Source organism: Ooceraea biroi, chromosome 7, assembly GCF_003672135.1.
Source record: "Ooceraea biroi isolate clonal line C1 chromosome 7, Obir_v5.4, whole genome shotgun sequence".
Lineage (NCBI taxonomy): Eukaryota > Metazoa > Arthropoda > Insecta > Hymenoptera > Formicidae > Ooceraea > Ooceraea biroi.
The window spans coordinates 13,263,921-13,285,268 of NC_039512.1; the positions used below are offsets into that span (position 1 = coordinate 13,263,921).

The 21,348-nt window shown below is 41.9% G+C and overlaps 4 protein-coding genes across 7 annotated transcripts; 2 read left to right on the forward strand and 2 right to left on the reverse strand.

Annotated features, from left to right (window-relative positions):
* The first annotated feature begins 1,426 nt into the window (after positions 1-1,426).
* LOC105286558 (homeobox protein rough) lies at positions 1,427-12,699 on the forward strand. The gene is made up of 4 exons (XM_011351587.3): positions 1,427-2,190; positions 2,441-2,699; positions 5,375-5,609; positions 7,697-12,699. The coding sequence occupies exons 1-4, from the start codon at positions 1,990-1,992 to the stop codon at positions 7,923-7,925; spliced, it is 924 nt and encodes a 307-aa protein (XP_011349889.1). The 5' UTR covers positions 1,427-1,989; the 3' UTR covers positions 7,926-12,699.
* LOC105286557 (heterogeneous nuclear ribonucleoprotein A1, A2/B1 homolog) lies at positions 9,058-16,999 on the reverse strand. 3 transcript variants are annotated; one of them, XM_011351585.3, is made up of 7 exons: positions 16,847-16,999; positions 16,189-16,400; positions 15,771-16,083; positions 15,405-15,648; positions 14,935-15,180; positions 14,525-14,718; positions 9,058-9,644 (listed from the first exon to the last, which is right to left on the reverse strand). In XM_011351585.3, the coding sequence occupies exons 1-6, from the start codon at positions 16,865-16,867 to the stop codon at positions 14,564-14,566; spliced, it is 1,191 nt and encodes a 396-aa protein (XP_011349887.1). In that variant the 5' UTR covers positions 16,868-16,999; the 3' UTR covers positions 9,058-9,644; positions 14,525-14,563. The 3 variants fall into 3 exon arrangements, with proteins under 3 accessions (XP_011349887.1, XP_011349888.1, XP_011349886.1); XM_011351586.3 differs by having other exon boundaries at positions 9,061-13,046; positions 14,935-15,150; XM_011351584.3 differs by lacking the exon at positions 9,058-9,644 and adding an exon at positions 11,630-13,046.
* A 198-nt stretch (positions 17,000-17,197) lies between these two features.
* Positions 17,198-18,681, forward strand: LOC105286562 (mitotic-spindle organizing protein 1). 2 transcript variants are annotated; one of them, XM_011351594.3, is made up of 3 exons: positions 17,198-17,359; positions 17,585-17,859; positions 18,546-18,681. In XM_011351594.3, the coding sequence occupies exon 2, from the start codon at positions 17,607-17,609 to the stop codon at positions 17,847-17,849; it is 243 nt and encodes an 80-aa protein (XP_011349896.1). In that variant the 5' UTR covers positions 17,198-17,359; positions 17,585-17,606; the 3' UTR covers positions 17,850-17,859; positions 18,546-18,681. The 2 variants fall into 2 exon arrangements, with proteins under 2 accessions (XP_011349896.1, XP_011349895.1); XM_011351593.3 differs by lacking the exon at positions 18,546-18,681 and having other exon boundaries at positions 17,585-17,926.
* On the reverse strand, positions 17,927-19,862 carry LOC105286561 (LDLR chaperone boca). Its single transcript, XM_011351591.3, has 5 exons — positions 18,938-19,862; positions 18,782-18,856; positions 18,517-18,677; positions 18,266-18,410; positions 17,927-18,179 (listed from the first exon to the last, which is right to left on the reverse strand). The coding sequence occupies exons 1-5, from the start codon at positions 19,091-19,093 to the stop codon at positions 18,117-18,119; spliced, it is 600 nt and encodes a 199-aa protein (XP_011349893.1). The 5' UTR covers positions 19,094-19,862; the 3' UTR covers positions 17,927-18,116.
* Positions 19,863-21,348: the final 1,486 nt, after the last annotated feature.

The window sequence follows — 21,348 nt, forward strand, 5'->3', positions numbered from 1 at the left end:
TGGATTCCGCGACGAGGGTGTCCGAAGTTTTTTAGCCGCCGCGTAGCTCAGATAGATGAGCTCGTTGTTGCCTCTGTTTCAGTTTGCTTCCACTTGATCTAGCTTGATCTTTTGAGCAACGCAATGACAACGCCCGCAGTGGATCTCTGGAATTGAAAATCATTCAGACATGGAAGTATAAGATGTATCGTGAAAATGAAACGGTGGAATAAAGATTAATGATAATTTTGTTACAAGATGTGAGAAAGCAACGCTGAATCCACTAATATTCGATGTCTTCCGATCGATTACCAGATTAGGATCATCAGATTCAACAAGATCGTAGATTTTGATACAAATACTGCAATTACCTGTTACGTGATATCAGTCGTAGCTTCCACTCTTGTCATTTTACTTCATAGCGACGAATTTATTCGCCAATCTGGACTAAATTTCGTATTTATTTCTGACATTAGGACCTTTGCTCTTATTGATCAAACTCCAAGCGTTTTTAAGGCTAAACATTGGGTTCCTTTGTTGCCTGAAAAATGAGATGTCCGTGTTAGGAATTATAATATTGCGAGAGGGTAATATCACTTTTAATCGAAGATTAAAATTGCAGGGGAAACATTCGAATGCCGATAAGTATATAATACCGATAATCAGAACGCATCGGAACGCGCCGTTTCACCGCGAAATGATTAAGAGAGGGAGAGGGAGGGAGAGAGAGAGAGAGAAAGAGAGGGAAAAAACGGAATGAACCCGCAATAATCTCGCGTTCACGCTAAACCGCACGCGTTCTTTCATTCTTGCTCACGAATGCTCCCTTTTATTTCCCTGCAAAACAACGCATGATTAGTACCGCGGTTATTAAAATGAGCTAATCCGAATCTTCATACGCCGCATCTGCTGTTGAAATTTTGACGCACTCGCTCAGGCATCTTCGATCAATAAATTTGTAATAAACGAATAAACATGCAAAGATCCAGTATATCATCATCAGTGGATCATCAGTAAATGAATGTGTATCAGTGAAAATTAGAAACGCACAAGTAATAATTTCTCTTGACGTTCCCGAAGAAGAATCAATTCCAACTTGATCAGAGAAATCACGGATGATTCACTGGATCAGTTACATTTTTGCAATTGTTACAGTCTCCATGATCATTCTTCATGATGTCTCATGGAGAAGGTCAACCCCGAGTCGCATGTTCATATCGGTCGAAGAAGTGAAACTTAGCCGCATTCGCGCGACCGCACGTGCGGCTTCGCATGGGGGCGGCGCAGCATCGTATGGGAAAGAGAGGGTGGCCGAGGGTGGAGAGACATCTCCGTGGAAGGGAGAATCCCCCTACCTTGGTTCTTCACCCTAGCCAGCACGAGGTGAGAGAATGGAGGACAGACCAGGTGATTCAGACGCGCGTGCCACCCCGCAGAGATCGTCGTTCTCGAGCTCGCAAATCCGCGTCGCGAGCCCCATCCTGCGAAGATAACTGCGGTTGTGATCGGACCGAAAGTTGTGCTGTTGTGAGATTGTGACTGAAAGAATTGATGCAGGGAAGTTCGAGTGTAGAATGAAGCTCTGAAAAAATGAGACAATAAAAGATAACTGATAAGTTGTACAGAGATTTTTCGAAGCGTGAGTTTTGCAAAGATAAGCGGGTCGAACTCAGGAATCTTCGGTATCTGGAAACTTTTGTTTAAGTAGCTGCGACTGTCAACTTTCGATTCCGAAAGTTCAGCGAGTTTCAACTTGTGAATTCTCAGGAATTTAAGACTTGGAAACTTTGATTCTATTTGAGCTTTGTGTACTTGGAACGGTTGGACATCTGCAGCTTTTTGGGTTTCCATGACTTTCAGCCTGATGATATTCATCATCGCTTGAGACCAGTTGCTTTACATCCGACAGGCTTCAAGATCTATTCTTCCGGACTTCGGGAGGAATACTTTACGTTTAAGATTCTTCAGGATCCATGGATTGTTGGACCTAGAGATTGCCGATTCCATCAAATGTCCACGAAGAAGGTGAGGAGGCCATCGTCGCCGCGGCGTTTCTTCGCGCGGCTTTACGGCCATTTGGAGGCGACGAAGAAAACGAAGGATGACGAGGACGAAGATCGTACGAGAGAAAGTTTGGACTCCTCGCCGGAAATCACGGAAGAAGTTCCGCACGTACTTCCTGGTTCACCTGGCTTGCACAAGACGCTGCATGTGAGTACAATTAAAGCGTTCTCCTTCTTTTAAAAAAAAACTAATAAAATAATTGAAAGTTGCAATATTGAGTTAATTTTTAAATCGTTCGAGCTTTTGAGAAATAAATTCAATTCCTTTAAATTTATCATCAATCTTTCTCTCAAAAAATTTGCAAGTTTGCGTGCACAAATTGGCGTGCTCACAATTAGAAGAATTAGATTTAGATCAATTTCAAAATTGAGATTAAATTGTCATCTTCTTTTGCTAGGCGTCACAGTCCAAGAATCACGAGGAGACGCCGGACGACGTCGGAAAAAGCAAAGTATTCGAGGACAAGGAAGCGGAGAAAAATTCGGTGCTCGCGGATGTAAGGCTGCCCTTCCTACACGGATTTTTCCCGAGAGTTCCTGGTCACCCTTTGCACCTGACGCAGCTCGCACATCCGCCCACGCTGCCACCGCATCTTCATGGTTTACCGAACCATCATACCATGGCCGAGCATCACTTTCAAGGATTCTCAGCCTTCCGTAAGTTTTCGCTACTTCCGCGTTGCGAATTTTAGCGAATTAATTGAGCGTAATGAAATATAAAAAAAGCTGAAATTTATTCAACCAGTCTTAATTTTAATATTAGCGCGATTAAATTAACGTGTATTATATATTCTTCTTCGCTAAATGATTTATTTTAACACAGCTAATTTAATCTGACTGGTTTCATATAAATAATGTCATCATATAGATATGCTCTGAAGTTCTTGAATACTAGAAAGTATCAGGATATTGAACATTTAAGCTGTCAGAACTCGAGTATTTGAAAATATGATATCAAAGTTCCATAAAAAAATTTCTTAGATCGCTTACCGATCGGACATAAAGATTTAAGCATTTCCCGTTTAGAATTATTGCAAGTACTCCGCCCCAAGCACCAAGGATTTCATAAAAGACTGCACGTTGCAGTCTCTCGCGCACGACGTATTCTCGATCAAGGAATAACGCATTCTCTGTCTCCGCCGTCGCCTCTGCATCCGTCGTGCGAGCTGCAACACGGAGATATGCACACGGAAATGCGGACGACTGCGTCGCACATTTCCAAAGGCCCGGTACTATGTCCTCGGACGATGTCCTCCCATTCCCTCCCGCCTCCATCCTCAGCCTCACTCCATCCCTCGCTGTAAGCTGAAGATCGGGCGGCGTCTTTGCGTTCGAGTATTCGCGAATCGGTAAGCAGATTTCGCATTATGCGACGCCGGGCGAATGCGACCATCGTCCAGAGGGAGATATATATCGAGGCGCTTCCTCAACAATAGTCCGCCTCCACAAGGGAATTGTCTTTCGAGGAGAGAACGGCGAATTCCAAACTTCCGTGTGCGCGGCTTCTGATTTTCCGCAAATCTGTCGGTAATTCTGTCGCGGTGCAGTTCTTCGCACGGCAGTCCTCTGAAAGAATCGCTTGTTGAACAAATCCGTATTCTAATTTGAGACGCTCAAAGCGCTTTTAACTCGAAATTTTGGGTATCTACTGACCGTTTTCCATGTTCTGGATATAATCTTAATTCTTATCAGATATCACGTCCGGCAGATCTCTGAATCTCTGTATCAGAACAGAAACTAATAATCGTGCGCGTTTTGGTCGGAAATGGTATTTTGAGCAGTGTCGCAAGAGAATCTCGAGACATCCCGCGGATATCGCGTGCTACATGATGCACTAGTTTGAGGCGGGGAGAATTAGTAGAGCGAATTTCACTCTTCATCTGGGAAGTTTGGCGAAGTCCGCGAGAAAAACATCCCGCGAGAGCGAGGCGCACACGCTCGCGCGGGCTTATCCCGCTTCGACACCTCGTCGCGATATTGTGATGAGATTACGGCGACGCAGTTGGCCGCCCCTCAATGCCAGGGGATACACGTCGCGGTATTCCCTCCCGAAATCTGCTCGCTTCCTCTGCAAGGGCCTTAAGCCTGGAGAGCCCGACTCGCCGGAAAATATTATATAATATAATACACGCCGGCCGATTAATTCCTACGTAAGTCGCGCATCACGAATTCTATACCTGTAGCATATTTCTGCGCCTGTGATCTCCGTGATCCCGATTCGCTCCGAAGATGGTGCGAGACACTCGCAGAAAGAGGATAGTCGAGCGCTATCGCGTCGAGTTTCTAATGCTCTTTTAAGTTTTAACACTTGGACTGCCACATCACCTGTACATGACGGTTTTAATAACTGAAGAAAGAATAGTTGTATTAACTATTCGTAGAGATAGTGAATGAAAATAGAATATCATGTGTCATGTAAGAAATAAAATTAGCATTGTCACCAACTCGCGCTTGTGAAATTAGCTGAGCAGTCAAAGTGTAAAATGGCTGCATTTTGCAGTGATGAGTTACATTTTAACTTGATTGCACTTGTTAAATCCACTCCAAAGAGTTGCGAGTTCAGGGAGAAATTAGGATCCGGTATCCGTTTCGCGTCAGATTGGACGAAGCCTCGGGAAGCCGGGATTTCCGGTGTCGCTTACCGGTGCATCCTAATTATTCTATCATGCGTCGACGATGAAATTACAGCGCTTCTAGATTTATTTCACGGATCCTTATAGCAACTGTGCTGGAAAATAAAGAGCGAGACAAGAATGAAGCATATTTGTATTGCAAACATTGAAGTGGAAGTTACATGATCAAATTGCTATTTTACGATTTCAAGTTACTCAACAAAATCGAGCTCTTTTTTCTGTGAAGAACTAAGCGTTCCGCTCATTTATTATTCGCTTATGCATGTTATTGGAAGATCCAGCTGTTTAGGGGGATCCTGGGAACAATAGGAGCTTCGTCATGTGATCGTCCTAATTGTTCCACGGCGGAATGAATCGTTAGATCGTTCATCGAAACACAGATGAGCCAGGCAGCCGTCTCTCTATTCCACTACTTCTACTTTATTCCGTTCTTCTACAAAATGTAAAAACCTTTCCGATTCTCAAATTTCCGTTATAGAAAGTTCGACAAGAGTAATAAGCCGTACAGTTCTTCTTCACAACTTCTAATTGTAAGTATATTCATTACTGATGAGGCTTCCTTAACATCTGCAACAAATCAAGATCACAGCGATGAACTTAAAATATCTTACTCTAAAATATCTAATTCTGTTTTTGAAAGTGGAACTTTGAATTGTACTTTACTACAGAATCTGAGACTTGGTCTCGTTTTCGTTGCAGTAGCGCGCAGAAGAAGAAAAGAGGGTCGGCCACGGAGGCAGAGGACGACATTCAGCGGCGAACAGACCCTGAGACTGGAGGTCGAGTACCGGCGAGGGGAGTATATCTCGAGGGGACGTAGGTTCGAACTCGCAGCTTCCTTGAGGCTCACCGAGACGCAGATCAAGATCTGGTTCCAGAACAGGCGTGCCAAAGACAAAAGGATCGAGAAGGCGCAACTGGATCAGCAGTACCGGTACTGATTTATTCAACTTTTTGTCCACCTCTTTGTGACTCCAAGTAATCTTTGTGCGTTATTGTGAATTTGTTGAAAACAGTTTGTACTGAAAGCTTTTGCATGAAGAGTCTTCTGGAAGCATTAATTTATTGGATGAATCGAAAGTTGCGACGGTATTTTGATGGCATTGCAAGCGCTTTCAGTATAACAATATATAATTAAATTGTTTTGTCTGAATACGAATAAATTGGCTGACTCTTATGGAAATGAAAAACCACCGCAACTTTTGACTCGTCCAACAGAGTCCACTCTAAACTCAAAGCTACTCAAACGCGTGATCTCAATTTCTCCTTGTTAAAGCTGACATGGGAAAGATAAGAGGACCATAGCAAGCAGGCCATGTATGGGGAACAAACATATGGTGATTCTCGCACGCGTCCCACGTCCTTGCATCCCACGCGCGATGCATCCAGCCGAATCGTTATCTTGTCAGCGTGATGTATCGCGCGGTTTCAATGCGGTCATTATTATTAGTGCGCAGCCATTAGTTTCATCGGCTATCCTCTCATCAAATTTTATCCTGGCGAAATGAGCCGCGAAATTCTTCGATTATTTAATTGTTCGGTAAATATACTGGCATGAGCGAAAGTTCTACTTTGACCGCGGAACTTGATACAGAATGAATCGTAAGGATTTCCAATCTGGCCAAGGCAGCTGCAATCAAACGTAAATTGCAGACTACCTTTGACAATATTTACATTCCAAATTACCAACTTTCAGCTTTTCCTGACGACGAGCAAGGCTCCAATCCTCCTCCGGAACTCCTCTTCCTTCTAGAATCGCAAGAACGGCGTCAACTACCTCACTCGAGACTGAGTTGCAATCCCATCACGAACAATTGCTCCGAGAACACGGTACTCGCGCGTGGGAGGTGAGGCTGCCCGACGGAAATTCGGATACCCTGGACGAGGCGTCGGGACGCTCCGACGGCGCACAAAGGCCGAAATTTGTACGCGAGCTCTCTCATACCTTCCTCGCTTCGCCTCGATCACAATAACGGAGACGTAATCCTACTTAAGGCTATTTAGCGGCGTATCGCATCAGGAATCACCCCCCTCAGCTCGCTCTCGAGGTCCGCCGAGGGTCCCCTTTACTCGCTCCCTGTGTCGCCCTCGCCTTTCCGGGGTGGCCCCGGCGTTTATTCAGTCGATATGCACCGGACGCGCTCGATAAACCACCGGATAAACGGTGGATAAATGCATTCGCCATGTTAATCGCCGGATTTTCTCATCCACTTGTCGCAAATCCCGCGTGTCCATCCGTCGAGCATACCCGTTCCCGCTAAAATCGTCGCAGCTCGCTTGTTTCATTCCAAACGGCGACGATTATATTCATCGGGATATTCTAAACGTATTCTGAGAATGCGATTTACCTCGTCAAGAAATCGATATGAGTAGATACATCTTCGTCTATTAAATGAAGTCCATTACCTTCAACTTTCCAAACAATCACACAGTACACTGATCAGTACCAGTGTTGAGAAGATGGAGTCAAACATGTGTATGTAATATGTGTGTATTGTGTCTTTATGTGTAGACAGCCTGATTACAAGGTTGCAAGTATTTACAGTCTTAACTGAACGATCTCGCAATAATAGCCCTCGTTTAATTGTATTAAGAACGGAGTAAACGAGCGGAAAGAAACGCCGGCACGCGATCCGCAGTTTAAGTAACGACTCTTTTGTATTCTCTCCCCTTGGTGCTTCTGATGCGCAGAATGAAGGCCTTTGCCTCGAACAAATGGAGATACGCGAAGTGGCTGATTAGCGACTCTCGCCACCGCGTTCTTCGCAGACGGGGAACGTGAACCACGGATTTTGAGCAATTCGAGAATATCCCGATGATCATTCTGAAACACGAGTCCGCCAAGAATTTCACAAGTTCAGAAAGATATCAATTATTTTTATTTTATTTTTTTTATTTATTGCTGCCGAAACAGGACACATCCTGCTACTAGGAATATTATTATGCAAATAAATTTGATGATGAGAAATCAAAAAGTTTAAGATTACATGATTAATCTCAGCTCGCCGGGAACTTTTGCAGCAACTTTGCGGTGTCGAACGGCCTGGTGAATCTGCCGCTTTACAACGCGGGCTTCTGCGGCCTCTGCCTGTACAAGGATACGTACGGGACGATGACCAACCATTCCTGCGTCTCCGGCAATCCCGTTATCGCCGACTCGTCGCCGTCACCCCTGAAGGATCAGCCGCGTTACAGCAGCAGCGGCAGCGAGACGTCCGACAATCCGTCGAATCTCATGTCCACGATTTAATCGAGTCTAATGCGATCGCGTTTAACACTTTGGCTGTCCAATTAATTTCGAGTGCAAGTCCGCGTGACAATGTCAATTTTATTTCTTGCATATTTTATTCGATATTCAGTATAAATAATTAAGTTAATACAATTCATTCTTACTTGAATTATTTAAACAGTTATCCGTGGGTGACGTGGCAGTCCAAGTGTTAAGGAGCTTAAAAAGTATCACGATGCAAAAATGCGGTTTGCTATAAATCTTCCGGCTAATCATGCAGTCAATCGCGGCTCCATCATCAGCGAGATGCGCAAGTTTCCATAAGTATCCAATGCAAAAGGTGTTCCTCGCTGTACAGAAATATAAAAGCTGCTTGCCAATGTGAATTGTTTCGGATTAACGCTGCGATTCCGTCATCAACAGCATCGAGTCTGATATTTTTCAATATAATTATGCGATTAGAATTAACGTTACCAGTTTCCGGTCGGCATGAGAGAGAACACGAGTGCAGTTCTTGTTCGACATATTCTTGAACTCAGAAGCTTAGCTTCATGACGAAATTTCGCACATTGACACTGTTAGTTTTCGCGTTGACAAATAACACGCAGACTTGGCAAAGCTTCTTGCAAAGCTGGAATTCTTATCTATTCTTTTGAATGTAGACTTTTGTAAAAGATGATAGATTCTGATAGATAGGTTTGAATCTAAAATCATTAATTGACAAGATTGAATTATTAAGTCGACTTACAAAATCCGTTTAAAATGAACTTACCTCTCGAGCTCTTCCTGCTTTTTATTGTCCGACACATTGAGCGGGAATTTAGTTTGATACATGTTTTACTTGGGTAATGTGCATCAATGACAAACGCAATCGAGGAAATCAGTTACGATCAATCGTAGTAGTAATGCGATTATGGTAGTTACAGTTATTATTTATATAATAATTATAATAAAGGACAATATTTAATTGTGCGAGTTTCAATCAACGCTTAATCGATGAGGAGGATGATACATGAAACTGCAACAACGTGCAATGTGTTAATCATTAATTAGAACAAAATTCAAAATTGATTCATAATTCTTACTTGTCGCATCAAATTGCAGTTGCAGTTGCATGTATCCGGAGAGTTTGGAGGGAAATGAAACAGTTTTATATAGTTTAAAAAGAAGTTTATTAAACGTGTAAAGGCAGTTACAATCTAAATATATCGTATATATATATATCCTATAGATCCTAAGATCCGAGATTTCTGATCTCTGGGATCTCTGGATCTTTGCTTAAAAATATTTCAGTTCCTAAAAAAAACCTTGGACCTGCAAAGTTTCTGGATTTTGAGAGAATCAGACTCTAAGATTCCATGCGATTTAGAAAAGCTCTTAAAACAACTTGCACGCTTTAATTTCAATTAAATCCTATAAAATTCTGAACAATTCTTGCAATTTCTAATTTCCTGGATTATCAAAACTCCGAATGTTAAAAAAATATTTCTGTGCTTATTTCAATGTTCATGAATCAAAGGCAGATTTTTATTATGAAAATTTATCAAATCTTCAGGTATCTGCTTTTGAATTATGAATGTTCTCGGACGCCTGGATTCTTAAGATCTTCTCAAAAACACCCGACTTTTTCGAGTAACATTCGAGGCGACTCAAAAAAAGCCGTAACTCCCGTGTAAATCGTTACTTGAACTTACCTCAATCGGCGAGCCTGGAAAGACGGCGGCAGAGGCACGTCGCTTTCTTCAAGTACCAGCCCAAACGGTAAACCAGAAATTAATGAAAACGAAAGACAGCAATTAATACAGTGAAAGTAAAAGAAAGTCTCAGTAAGAAACGCCCTGCCTGCTCCGAGCAAGAGAACTCAAATGAACCAAGTGATAACGTGTCTATCATCCTGATCATCATCCTTCTCGTGTCTTAGATCTCGCTAACTTGCCTGTTAAATTTAATCAAGGTTCCTTTCCAAGTAGATGACTAGATCATTTAACAATATCTCTTTAAATATTACCACCAGCTTTCATATTAATCATTGATCATAGGTCTTAGAATTTAAAATCTTAGGTACCGACGATGGATTGATATTAAAAGAAATCAATTATATTTCTATAAATATTCTACGTTTCACATACACTAACAAATACTCTAGACACCACAGTAAGCTTTGATCTCGTGACTCCATGAGTTCAGTACGTCGAATAGCGGAAGTGTCACACCTTCGGGGGTGCTACAACGCGAGAAAATCTGACTGCGGAGCTTGGTGCTTGGTGCCAAAGACCCTTGAAGCCATGTAACGTAATATTAAATATAAAAAGACTCCAGACTCTCGTAGAGTCTCCGGATCCGTGAGACACAAACGGAAAAGCATATTCGCCTGTTCGAGACGGCATATTTTTTGAGAGAGAGACTCTCGTGTGCACGTGAACACTAGATAAAAGATTTAACAAAAAAAAAGGAAAAAGAAAAGAAGAGAGACGAGAAACATAAATGTAAAGAACAGCGACGATGCAACAGAGATACAAACGAAATTGTGTGCCTCCCGTTCAATCTAAAGCTTCTTCTTCGCGAAAGAGAGGTGACTCGAATGGTATCGGCGGAAACCTGCAATCACGAGAAATGCCACAATAACGAGTGTTATTGGCTGACATTTCTTTTGCAAAATTATCTTGCGGACTCGAAGTAGGCTCGACTTTCAACTGGTTAAAGCTAGATTTACTTTGAGCTGCGGTTTCTACCGATTCCTTCGACAATTCATCACACTTTCGCAAGTTCTCTATATAAACAGCGACAGTTCTGGTGCAGGTACACCAGGTGCAACGTAGTCGCCAGGAAGTATACACGGTAAAACAATACTATAACGTCATGCACACACTTGTTGCTATTTAGCACCCTATATATATAGATACATGTATTATATATAGATATGTCTAAGCAAATGAGTCGAAACATTCCTACCTGCGTGATTGCATAACAGAGGCTAGAGCGAGAAGCCTAGCAAACACTAGTCTGTCGCAGACTGAGGATCCTTTCTCTGTCCTCTCTCTTTTGCATTTTCTTTTGCTCTTTCTCTGCTACCTGCCTGCTTTTTAGCTTCTTCCTGGCTCTTAAGCTGCTAATCTTCATCGCTAAAGTTCGGATCCAAACTGCGCTAGGCTAACTAGACGCTATTCTAGCACTTTCAACGTCTCTCTAGGTCTATCTAAGGGTGGATAACTCGTTTGGAGGATCGTGCTGCGGGTAGGATTGAATAGAATCTCCGGAATTAAAGTGAGTCTCGTAAGGATTTTTGGTTCCAGGTATCTTTTTTTTGGTATCGCTGCAATTACATTTGATTAACGTTAGAAACGACAATCGCATGAACCTTTGAAGATCGATACTATATATCAAACGGAAAACTCACTTGTTTCGATTGACGTATATAGCACGGTAGAAAAGAATCACGCTGTTTCTCGCTCTCGACGTCGTGACTGAACGCAGCCGTAGGAGCAATCTCAGGGAGCGATTAGCGGTCGTGGCGGGAACGGGTATTTCGGAAGAGTAAAGCTTCGCGCGCGAGTCATTCGTCAGAACTCCTCGCGACGGAGGAGACTACAGAAAAAACTGGGCTTGGGTTTATCGTTTCTGTACAAATGATTTAATACTGCGAATACACATTGAAACATTCGTCGTCTCGTGACACCGGTGGCACTTATCTTTCAACTACACAGTTGATCAGTACATCCATACGGTTTTTTTTTTTCTTTGTTGCTCGGTCTATTGTACAATACATTTAGAAGCTCTCTTTTTCACGATACTGTATACAAGATATAGTTCTGATCTCGTTAATATTATTATTCTTACGCGAACTTCAAAGAGGAGATTGCAATATTGTAATGAGAAACTCTCTCACGTCAATTGATTGGAGTTCGCTCGTTCCCTTCTCTTGAAATGGAATGAATTCTTTTTACTTGAGCAAGATGGATACCTTGCTTACTAATCAAGATTATAATTTTGTGACTTTAGACTCTTTTCTAACTTTACTATTCTCTCACCAAAAATCTCACCTGACTTTTTCCTGAAGGAGTCAATTCGATCAGACAATTTTGATCTGCACGTTCGATATTGTCGTGAAATACACGTACGTGTTTGGTATCTTGAATGACAACATCAGTTGACAAAGGTCAATTGATACTGCAAAGAGACTTTCGATAATCTCCAGTATATGTGGATCATTGAAAAGTAATTCATTGTCGTCATGAACTACGAAAGGACCTTTCCGAGATGTAAATTAAGCTTTTAATGCATTCATATTTGAGAAATTCTACTTTAGCTACTACGGAGGAGACGAGCGAACTGTTTATTAAATCAATTCGATATTATGGAGTTTCATAAAATAAGGTACTTCGAACGACGGTATTAGTTAATCTACTCGGTATATCCTGTCCGCCCGCGACAACGCGGGCCCTTTATAGTCCCGAGCTTGCAACCTACCCGATTTCTCGCGTCACAAAATTAAAACATGGTAAAGAAAAGGTTTTTCTGCTGTTTTATTTCGCTGACTAAGTTTTAAATAGTTACACATTTTTAGTTTCTATCCTAATATTTAATTCTTACGCTGACAAATACTCCGTTCTATTGCGGCGTATCACCATACACGCACAGACGCGTACACACACGCATATGCAAACGCTATCTCTCTTCCTTTCTCATTCCCCGCCTTTCCCTTTCTTTCCCGCACTGGCTCTTCCTAATATATAAATTATGTTTCTGTGTATAAATGAATTTTCTTTCCTGTCTGGTCGTGATATCTACGCACAGGCCCTTGCGAGGACGTGCAAATACATTTTAAGGATAGTGAGAATCTTTAAAATGACCGAGGAAAGGAAACAATCTGGATAAGATAGAAAAGGATAGACATTATAAGTCCCCCTCACTGCGAGCTAACTGATGACTTTTTTCTCTCTCTCTCTCTCTTTTTCTCTGTCCTGTTTCCTGATTGTCCTGCCTGCCTGATTGACTTCCTGACTCTGTGTTTCTGAGTTTCTGCCTGCTCTCGTTGTCTTGTCTCTCTAGCCTGATTGCCTGCCTGCCTGCTCCGATACTAAATAGTACAGAAGTACTTGGCGACTAGAAGACAAGTAGTAGTAGTAGTAGTAGTAGCTTCACCTGAGGTTCAAAAGTCAAGAAATCCGTTAGTCAAGCTCCCTGCCCTGTACAAAGGACCGGTCGGGTCACGAACGAGGGATTTCCGAATCTTTGGATCTTTCTAAGGCTTCTCAGATTTGTAAAAGTATCCCTTATACGCGACAAATCAATTTTCAATTAAAGGATTCTGTACTCTTAATTTTAAATAATCTTGCGTAAGTAAGATCATTTCTTGATTCAAAAATCGCGGTATTTGTGAATTCATCATGTCTTCTCCTAGTTCTTAAATTTTTTGTATTTTTAAATTTCTACATAAAGTTTTTTTCAGTTGCAAAATTCTTAAGTGTACTTCCAAATTCCCAAGTAGATCGCTATTGCGCGTTAAATTTCTATGCCATTGAAATATCTGATTCTCAAAATTTCAGAACTTGTAAGGCTTGCAAATGTCTAGATATAACATTTGCAGATGCTGGAAATTTCTCAGAACAATCATCAATTAATCAAATTTCTAGCTGCTTGACATTTCAAGAATCTGATAAATCTATAAAGACCTGGAAACTCCAATTTTTTGGTACTTCAAAGTGGATACTGAAAACCTTCAACGCCTCATATCCCGAGATTCTTAAATCCTTGTCCACGTAGACCCTCGGAGGTCCCAATTACACAGATTTGAGAATTGCGAGCACTTGATACTAAATAAATTCCACCAAGAGTATCCCACCTCGCTTCTTACACAGAATACAACAGTTTATCTTCATTCTGTGTTCACACATACGCATTATACGAAACGCATAAAATAAAATGAAAGAATATTACTTTACTCGCGTCGAATAAAGCGTCACGAGATATGAGAAATAGAAATAGGCAACTACATCGCTATCTTTGCCTAAGCTACGGTTCTCGTCTACTCTATACACTTCTGAACTTTGCTCGGATACGTCTCAATTGCATATAAACGCTATTTTGCTTAACTGTCAAATTAGGATAATTTTAACTATGCTAGAAAAAAAAAGAGAAATGATGCGACAAATACGAGGATGCAACAATCGCTAGACAAAACTCTGTTATTCTAATTGCACCGTCCACACAAGCCGTAAAGTAGCGCAGCGAGAAAATTAAATGTTACTTTCGTCAAGATTTATCTTTGGGTAAGTAATTGTATACGTTAAATCTTAAATGAGGAAATTGCGATTATGATCGTCACATCATGAATTACTCAGATTACTCAAAGAATTCTAAAATAAAAATAATGATCGTTCATTAATTATCCGAATCATAATTGATACATCACGTTGGCATATGAGCGCAACAAGCTCATAAATATAATTAACGAATAATGTAATTGAAACAAAACAAAACTGTTTCAGATTGTTGTGAACAAGTTCCGCCGATCAAAGTTGCCCGTTGAAAATCATTCGGTACTTCCGGAATTTCGCGATCACGAGCAAATCTGATAAACTGCCTCAACATAGTGAATCTGAAATTATAAGTGCACTTACCAGTGGGGATCATTGGTACATCATCCTCTTATATCTGCTCTAGTATCTTCTACCGCTGCCGCCTCCGCCGCCGCCGCCACCGCCCATGTTTCCACCTCCGAGAGAATTGCCGCCGTAACCACCCTGGTTTCCATATCCTCCGCCGCCGCCGCCGCCGCCGCCGCCACCGGAATTTCCACCGCCCATGGGACCGCCTATGGTATCAGAAAAAAAAACAAAAAAATTAGCGCAAGTTACAAATTTTATCTGAATTGCTCGATGAATGACAAAATAATAAATCAATATAAAATCACTAAAATTCATAAATGATATTCCAGTTGTTCGCGAAAATTACATGACTTGTACAAGATCTTGCTGTTATATGCGACTTTAAATTTTCAGAATTTTAAATATTCGAGAAAAAAGGTAACCTTGACCACCGAACGGTGGAAGCCATCTTGAATCACCAGATTGCCGCCCGCTCGGACCCGAATTGATGCCGTATGGCGCTGGTCTTCCACCCGAATTGAAGTTGTTGCGGACCGGACCACCACCATAACCCTGCTGATAACCGCCACCGAAATTATCGTTGCTCCAGTTGCCACCGCTGTTGTAGCCACCTTGTCCGCCCTGATTCCATCCACCTCCTTTAAAACGATCGGCTCTTAACGTCTCCGCTGTCATCCGAAATAATTAATTAAAATCGTTTTTTTGTACAATACACTGATTCTTTGCAGGGAAAGTAGTCGCGAGTTTCTTTTTACAGACGAGTACAAAATTAATGATTAAATTTATTGCCTATACATAATTTTGTTCTAGTGAAACTAAAGTGTAAACGCGCGTAAACATCAACCAAATTAAGGTAAAAAGAACAGCCAATCTGCCCTGTTTGAACCTTTACCTTGATTCTGATTCTCCCATGGTCCATTACCTCCCCAACCACCTTGATTACCTCCACCGTATCCACCCTGATTACCACCGTTGTTCCAGTCACCACCGCCACCACCGCTGCCGCGGCCGCCCCAGCTGCCGCCGCCTTGGTTACCGCCACGAGGTCCTCTGCCAACTCCCTGGCCACCTCGGCTACCACCGCCACCACCACCGCTACCACCGGAAGCGGAGGCCATCTCTGCCCTGCTCAGTGCCTGCAATCAAAGTTGAGTAGAGAGGTGCAACAATTGGAATTATAAAACATACATCAAGTTATATTTTCACAGTTTGGATCAGAATTTCCTTGAATAAAGAAAGATCTTTGAGATTCTCTCACCTTTTTGACGTCAACATGCTTCCCACGGATCTGGTGATTGCGTTGCAGGCAGATCTTATCAACTGGGTCATAATCATCAAACTCCACGAAGCCGAAGCCACGCTTCTTGCCGGTTTCCTTGTCGGTGACTATACTGATCGAGTTTATGCTGCCATAACTCTGAAAATACTGCCTGAGATCCTCCTCCTCGTGGTCATCCTTTAAACCACCCACAAAAAGCTTCTTCACGGTAGCACCGGCTTCCGGGCGGCCAATCTCTTGCCTTGGCACTGCCCTCTTAGGCTCAACCACTCTGCCGTCTACTCTGTGGGGTCTGTGGATACAAATGAGCATTGCATTAGGCTCATATTCTCTCTCAACGACGACATATGTTCGCAAATACGATGTTTAGACGATGAAGCTCGTGAGAATTCCATACCTGGCATTCTGCGCATCGTCTACCATGTGAGCACGAGAGTAAGTGATGAAGCCGAAGCCTCTTGATCGCTTCGTCTTGGGGTCCTTCATGACGACTACGTCCACGATCTCGCCCCACTGCTCAAAGTGCTTCTTGAGCGAGTCGTCGGTCGTCCTGTAATCCAACCCGCCGATGAACAACTTCCGGACGTGTTCTGGTTCGTTTTTGCCATCCTGGAACGACCGAAGGTGTGGATTAGCGCCGAGGCTCATTCTTAATCGAGGAACGAGTCACGTCGCGCGAGAAACGTTAAGCTTCAAACGACCGCTTTTTTTCTGCCCGATTACAAAGCAAAAGGAGGGATCAAAATGGCGCGAGTCGCCGCCATGCATCTCGTATCGAAGCCGACGAGTCGAGCCGAACGTGGAGCGCGAATATGCATGACCATGAGCAGCGTTGACAAATTATGGTCGCCGGTTAAAGAATTCTGCGTTTAACATTATGTAATTCTCCTCTTGGCAACATTTCCTTTACAACAAGTAAAGTATTATTACGCAGTTATTGGCGGCGACGCCGATCCTCAAACGCTTGCGTATTCCTTCACGAGTTGATATCAAGGACATTATTTAGATCCAGACTAGCGATAACTGTTCGCCGGCTTAACGTAACAATTACTTACGTCATGCTCCATCTTCACCATTTTGAAAGGTTTAGATAAGATCCCGATGGAAATAGAAAAGAAACGCACGAAGTTCACGAAACGGAAACGTAGTATGGCACGGTATCCAACTCCTACGATCGATTACTTGGCTCCCTGCGCGTACTTGAGTAAACCCCGAACGGCCATGGGGCGGTATTCTCACGATTCGGTCTCGCGCAGTAAGGAGTGACCAATCAAAATCGATTATTTCAAAAACTGACCAATGGGGACTCTTACTTCTAACTTCCATTGTAAAGTGACCTTAAAATTGTATTAAAAGAACTGCACGACGACCAATCATCTTTCGTACTATCTAGTATTTTTGAAACTGAGTAATTATTGGCCAGCTCCTACGTGCCATCTCTTATTTGCATTTTGCGACACAAGTTAGTGTTTATGTCTGTTTATGTTTGAAATCTACGAAACGAGACGATCGCTTCCCCCTGTTAAATGTTCGTGATAACTTATTACAAAACTGTCTAACGTCGAAGAGTGAGTATTCAAATTGTGGGAAAAATACTATTAAACTTATTGCTATCGAACGTCCGAATAAATTATTCCAAACTGTAGAAATGTGATGAGCGAGAAATCTAACCTAATCTCGAGTTAAAATCAGTTTTATCAAGAGCCGTTTTGCGAGGAACTTTAATCAAATTACAGTACGAAAAAGACGTGTATGAGTCAAGTGTTTGTTGCACATCTTCTGTTGGTTTTTAGAAAGGAACGTAAGCGAGCCAGCATGCCGGAGCCTGTGAGCCATCAGGTGAATGCAGCTCGTAAAACGTTCGAGACCCTGTACCAGATCTCCAAGCTGTTAAATACCAATCTCGATCCCACCACCCTGAGCATCTGCATCAGGTTGTGTGAGAACGGAGTGAACCCGCACGCGCTTGCCACCGTCATGAAAGAGCTTCAGCGAGAGGTCAAGGAGATGAATAACGCGCAGTTGGAGCCAGCCAACAAAGCCAGCACAAACAAGTGAACACTAGCTGGTATGACACAGTCGCTTTTCCACACACTCCATTTCACGTTGTACAAATAAATGTTCTTCGCTGTAAATAGCATACCAATTATTTTATTTACCATACACACCGACGCTCGAACTTGGTACACTTGACACTTTGTAGAAAATAATTCGTTTCGTGATAATGAGTAAAGTCGAAAAAGTATTCTCAAAGAATATTCATATGAAAATAGATGAAAACGGGAAATGTCTTGGATTCGCTTACACGGGAATGTATACACGGGATTACAAGTCAACTTTGCTTCGTGCCTTGGCACCTTCTTTCTTCATCGCTTCATCAGCTGCAGCCTGAGAAGGAAACTACATTAATCTTACTGCTCCTTAAGCTCGCAAGTTACGTTTGACGTTGCTGCGAGTATCTTGAGTGCCATTACCTGTTGTTGCTTGTCCCTGTAATACGTCTGTCCTTCAAGAGTGAGATGAGACAGTTCGGGCTGCTCCAGCAAGTAATTCTTAGCGTCAACGGCTTGGGATCCTTCGTGGAACATGAATATCGAACGTTTCGTGTCGATTGGATATCTGCACAAGGAATAGATTACTACATACTTCTGTCGTTCTTACACATCCACCCGAGAACAGCTTACATATGTAGCCACATCTTGCATACGACGCAAGAATATTCTACCTTTCTGCAATGATGTGATTGTTTCGCAGACTACTCTGCCAGATGCGCATTGCAACGTCCGCTTGCTCTTCCGAAATGTCTGGCTTGACGTCGACGAACATCATAACGCCTTTCCCCTTTTTCGTCATCCTCAGCAAGTTGTCTGGATTTGTAGTGTCTATCTGCACAGTGGATTACTTTATGCACAAATCGCGAGAGTAAACGCGACTCTTGAGCTAACAATTGTGGGCTTTGTAAATACAGTGAGAGTAAGACAATGGATTACTTGGGATATGTCTATCTTTGGACTGGGTTGCAAGTGCTCAGGCAGCTCATCTGGCTCCAGGGGTTCCTCGTTTTCCTAAAACATTGCATCAAGGTTCGTTCAATTTTTGTTCCAGTAGCGTGAATCATGTTAGTTACAGGAAATCCAAACTCGTACTTCCCACTGATCCAGCAAATGTTCCAGATCAGCCTCCGTCATGTCTCGTATATCCTTATCGCGCCACGATTTCTTCTTGGGCTCTTGCGCGATCGCCGTCATCAGCATCGTAACGTGGAGCGCAAGCAGGCTCAAAGCGATACTCTGTGGTTCCATTTTGCACTGGTCTAGAAGTTACGTATCCGTCACGAACGATTTATCACGATGCGTTGCGAGCATTCCAATCGTGCTCCCAGGAAGTTCAGAAAGTCTCACGTGGACGCTACGTAATGATCAAACACCGGCCGTTCAGTGGAACGTTTAACTTTTTCGTGGTAATATGCTATACGCTCGTGTTGCCGACTCCACCGATTTCTTCAAGATATATATTTTAACAGGAAAGCTTATGAAAGTATGAACATGTAGAAAGAAATTATTATTTCTGGAATTAATACACACGCAATACTTGAAAAGATGAAGTAATAAAAATTCTCGCGACGTCGCGACTGCGCGCCGCCATATTAGTATGATATATCCTGATATTCCTGATTCCTGATAGACTGTAGTCCAGTTAGCACTGCGAATGCTACAAAACATTTTCTATCCTTTTTCTTCTTTCAAATAAAAAAAGGAGCTCCGGAAGTTAGACGGGCAACTTTTTTTTACGAATCGTTTGTTGGTCGTTTGTCAGTTGTTGTTGGCCTAATTAAAATTTTTGTTGGCTAATACTTTTTTTTTTAAGAAAATTTTGTGGGAAGTTAGCCGGACGAAAATTAATTTTTTATCATTTTCGGCTCAATCGATGCGCAATCGTTTGTTGGTCACAGATACACTAATTAAAACGTTTGTTGGTTTATTTGTCTTAAAAAAAAATTGTATGCACTTCATGAACGGTGGAGTAGTGTTCCTCATCTGCGCAGATCAGATGCGCAGCCGTATAAAAACACATTGGTCGTTTATTCGACGACATTTCAGGTTTGTCGCGTCGCTTACTCCAACATACTCCTATTCGCCCTAACGCGCTCCAATGACCAATACTGTCATTTTATCCGTGACCCAAGTGCTCCCTGGTGTACACTGGAGCATGCGACGCGAACAAACTTTCCTCAACCTGGTACAAGCAACGGCATAAATGCCTTCCTTCGGTTATGAGTAACGGTCGGTAACGGCAGATGGCACGACTGTGATGTGGACGGAGGTGGCGCGGCGCACACAGGCGAATTCTTACAAATTCAAAACCTAAAATATAAAATTAAGGTGTTTTCGAAATCTAGTTTAATAAATAATGTATTGACTATCAAAGAATCATTTGCAGTTATGAACAAAACTTAACCATTGTTTTTAAAAAACGCCATTTTTAATCTGACGAGTTCGTAATTTTTGCAAAAATTAAAAACTAAGTTATTGTTTGTATTTTAATAACATTAAGAACTTATCGATCAAAATGATAAGAACGTGCTAATAACATAAGCATCGCCAGCGTAAACATAGTATGTATACATACTAATATATTTTTATGTATATATACTATATATTGTTAAAGCTAAATAATAAATAATAATAATATAAAATTTATTAAGAATATTTTTCAATATATCTATTTAATATATATAAGATATATATATATATATTTAATATATGATATATGGAAAGTTATTCAAGAAATATGTTTGAGACTGTTTCGACGTTATTAAATCTTTGGTGGCCCTGAAAAGGACCGATTTTTGGCCCTGAAAAATAATATATATTACTGCAGATAATGCGAGTTAGTCACATACAGTGATGACAGCCTCATTGTTTGCGAGTAAAGGTCGTTCTACATTAGACGCAAGCAAGCAATCGCATGAACGTAAGCTGCAGTACTTCCGATCGTAAACTGCTCGCAAGCAGCAGTCGCAAAGTTTGGTCAAATTTGACAGTTGCGTCTCTGCGTTTTGCAATAACCTGAGCGTCGAACTTTGTTATCATGGCAACTATATGATATAATCCCAGCAAACACAAAGTAACAGGTAATATACATGTTAGTTATAATTTCCCACTCAACAATGTAATTGTTACATAACACGTATGTTATGTTGTATTTATTAATGAGTGGGCAATTATAACTAACATGTATATTACCTGTTACTTTGTGTTTGCTGGGATAAGACTCGTGCGACTTGCGATTAATGTGCATGTGGTCAATCGCTTGCGACTAATGTAGAACAACCTTTACGCAGCCTCGAAAAGAAGAAATAAGCAGGGAGAGTTCCGTCTTCTCTCGATGAAGACGTTTCGTTTATAACATCACTGGACTCGCGCATCGTTTATATACCCAACGGGGTGTGTCGATGCGAACCAATGAAATGCATATAACAAATTCTTCAATTCCTATTGGCGATTAATTAGTGAGTCCAATGTTACGATTTCACGGAAAAACAATGCACATTCTG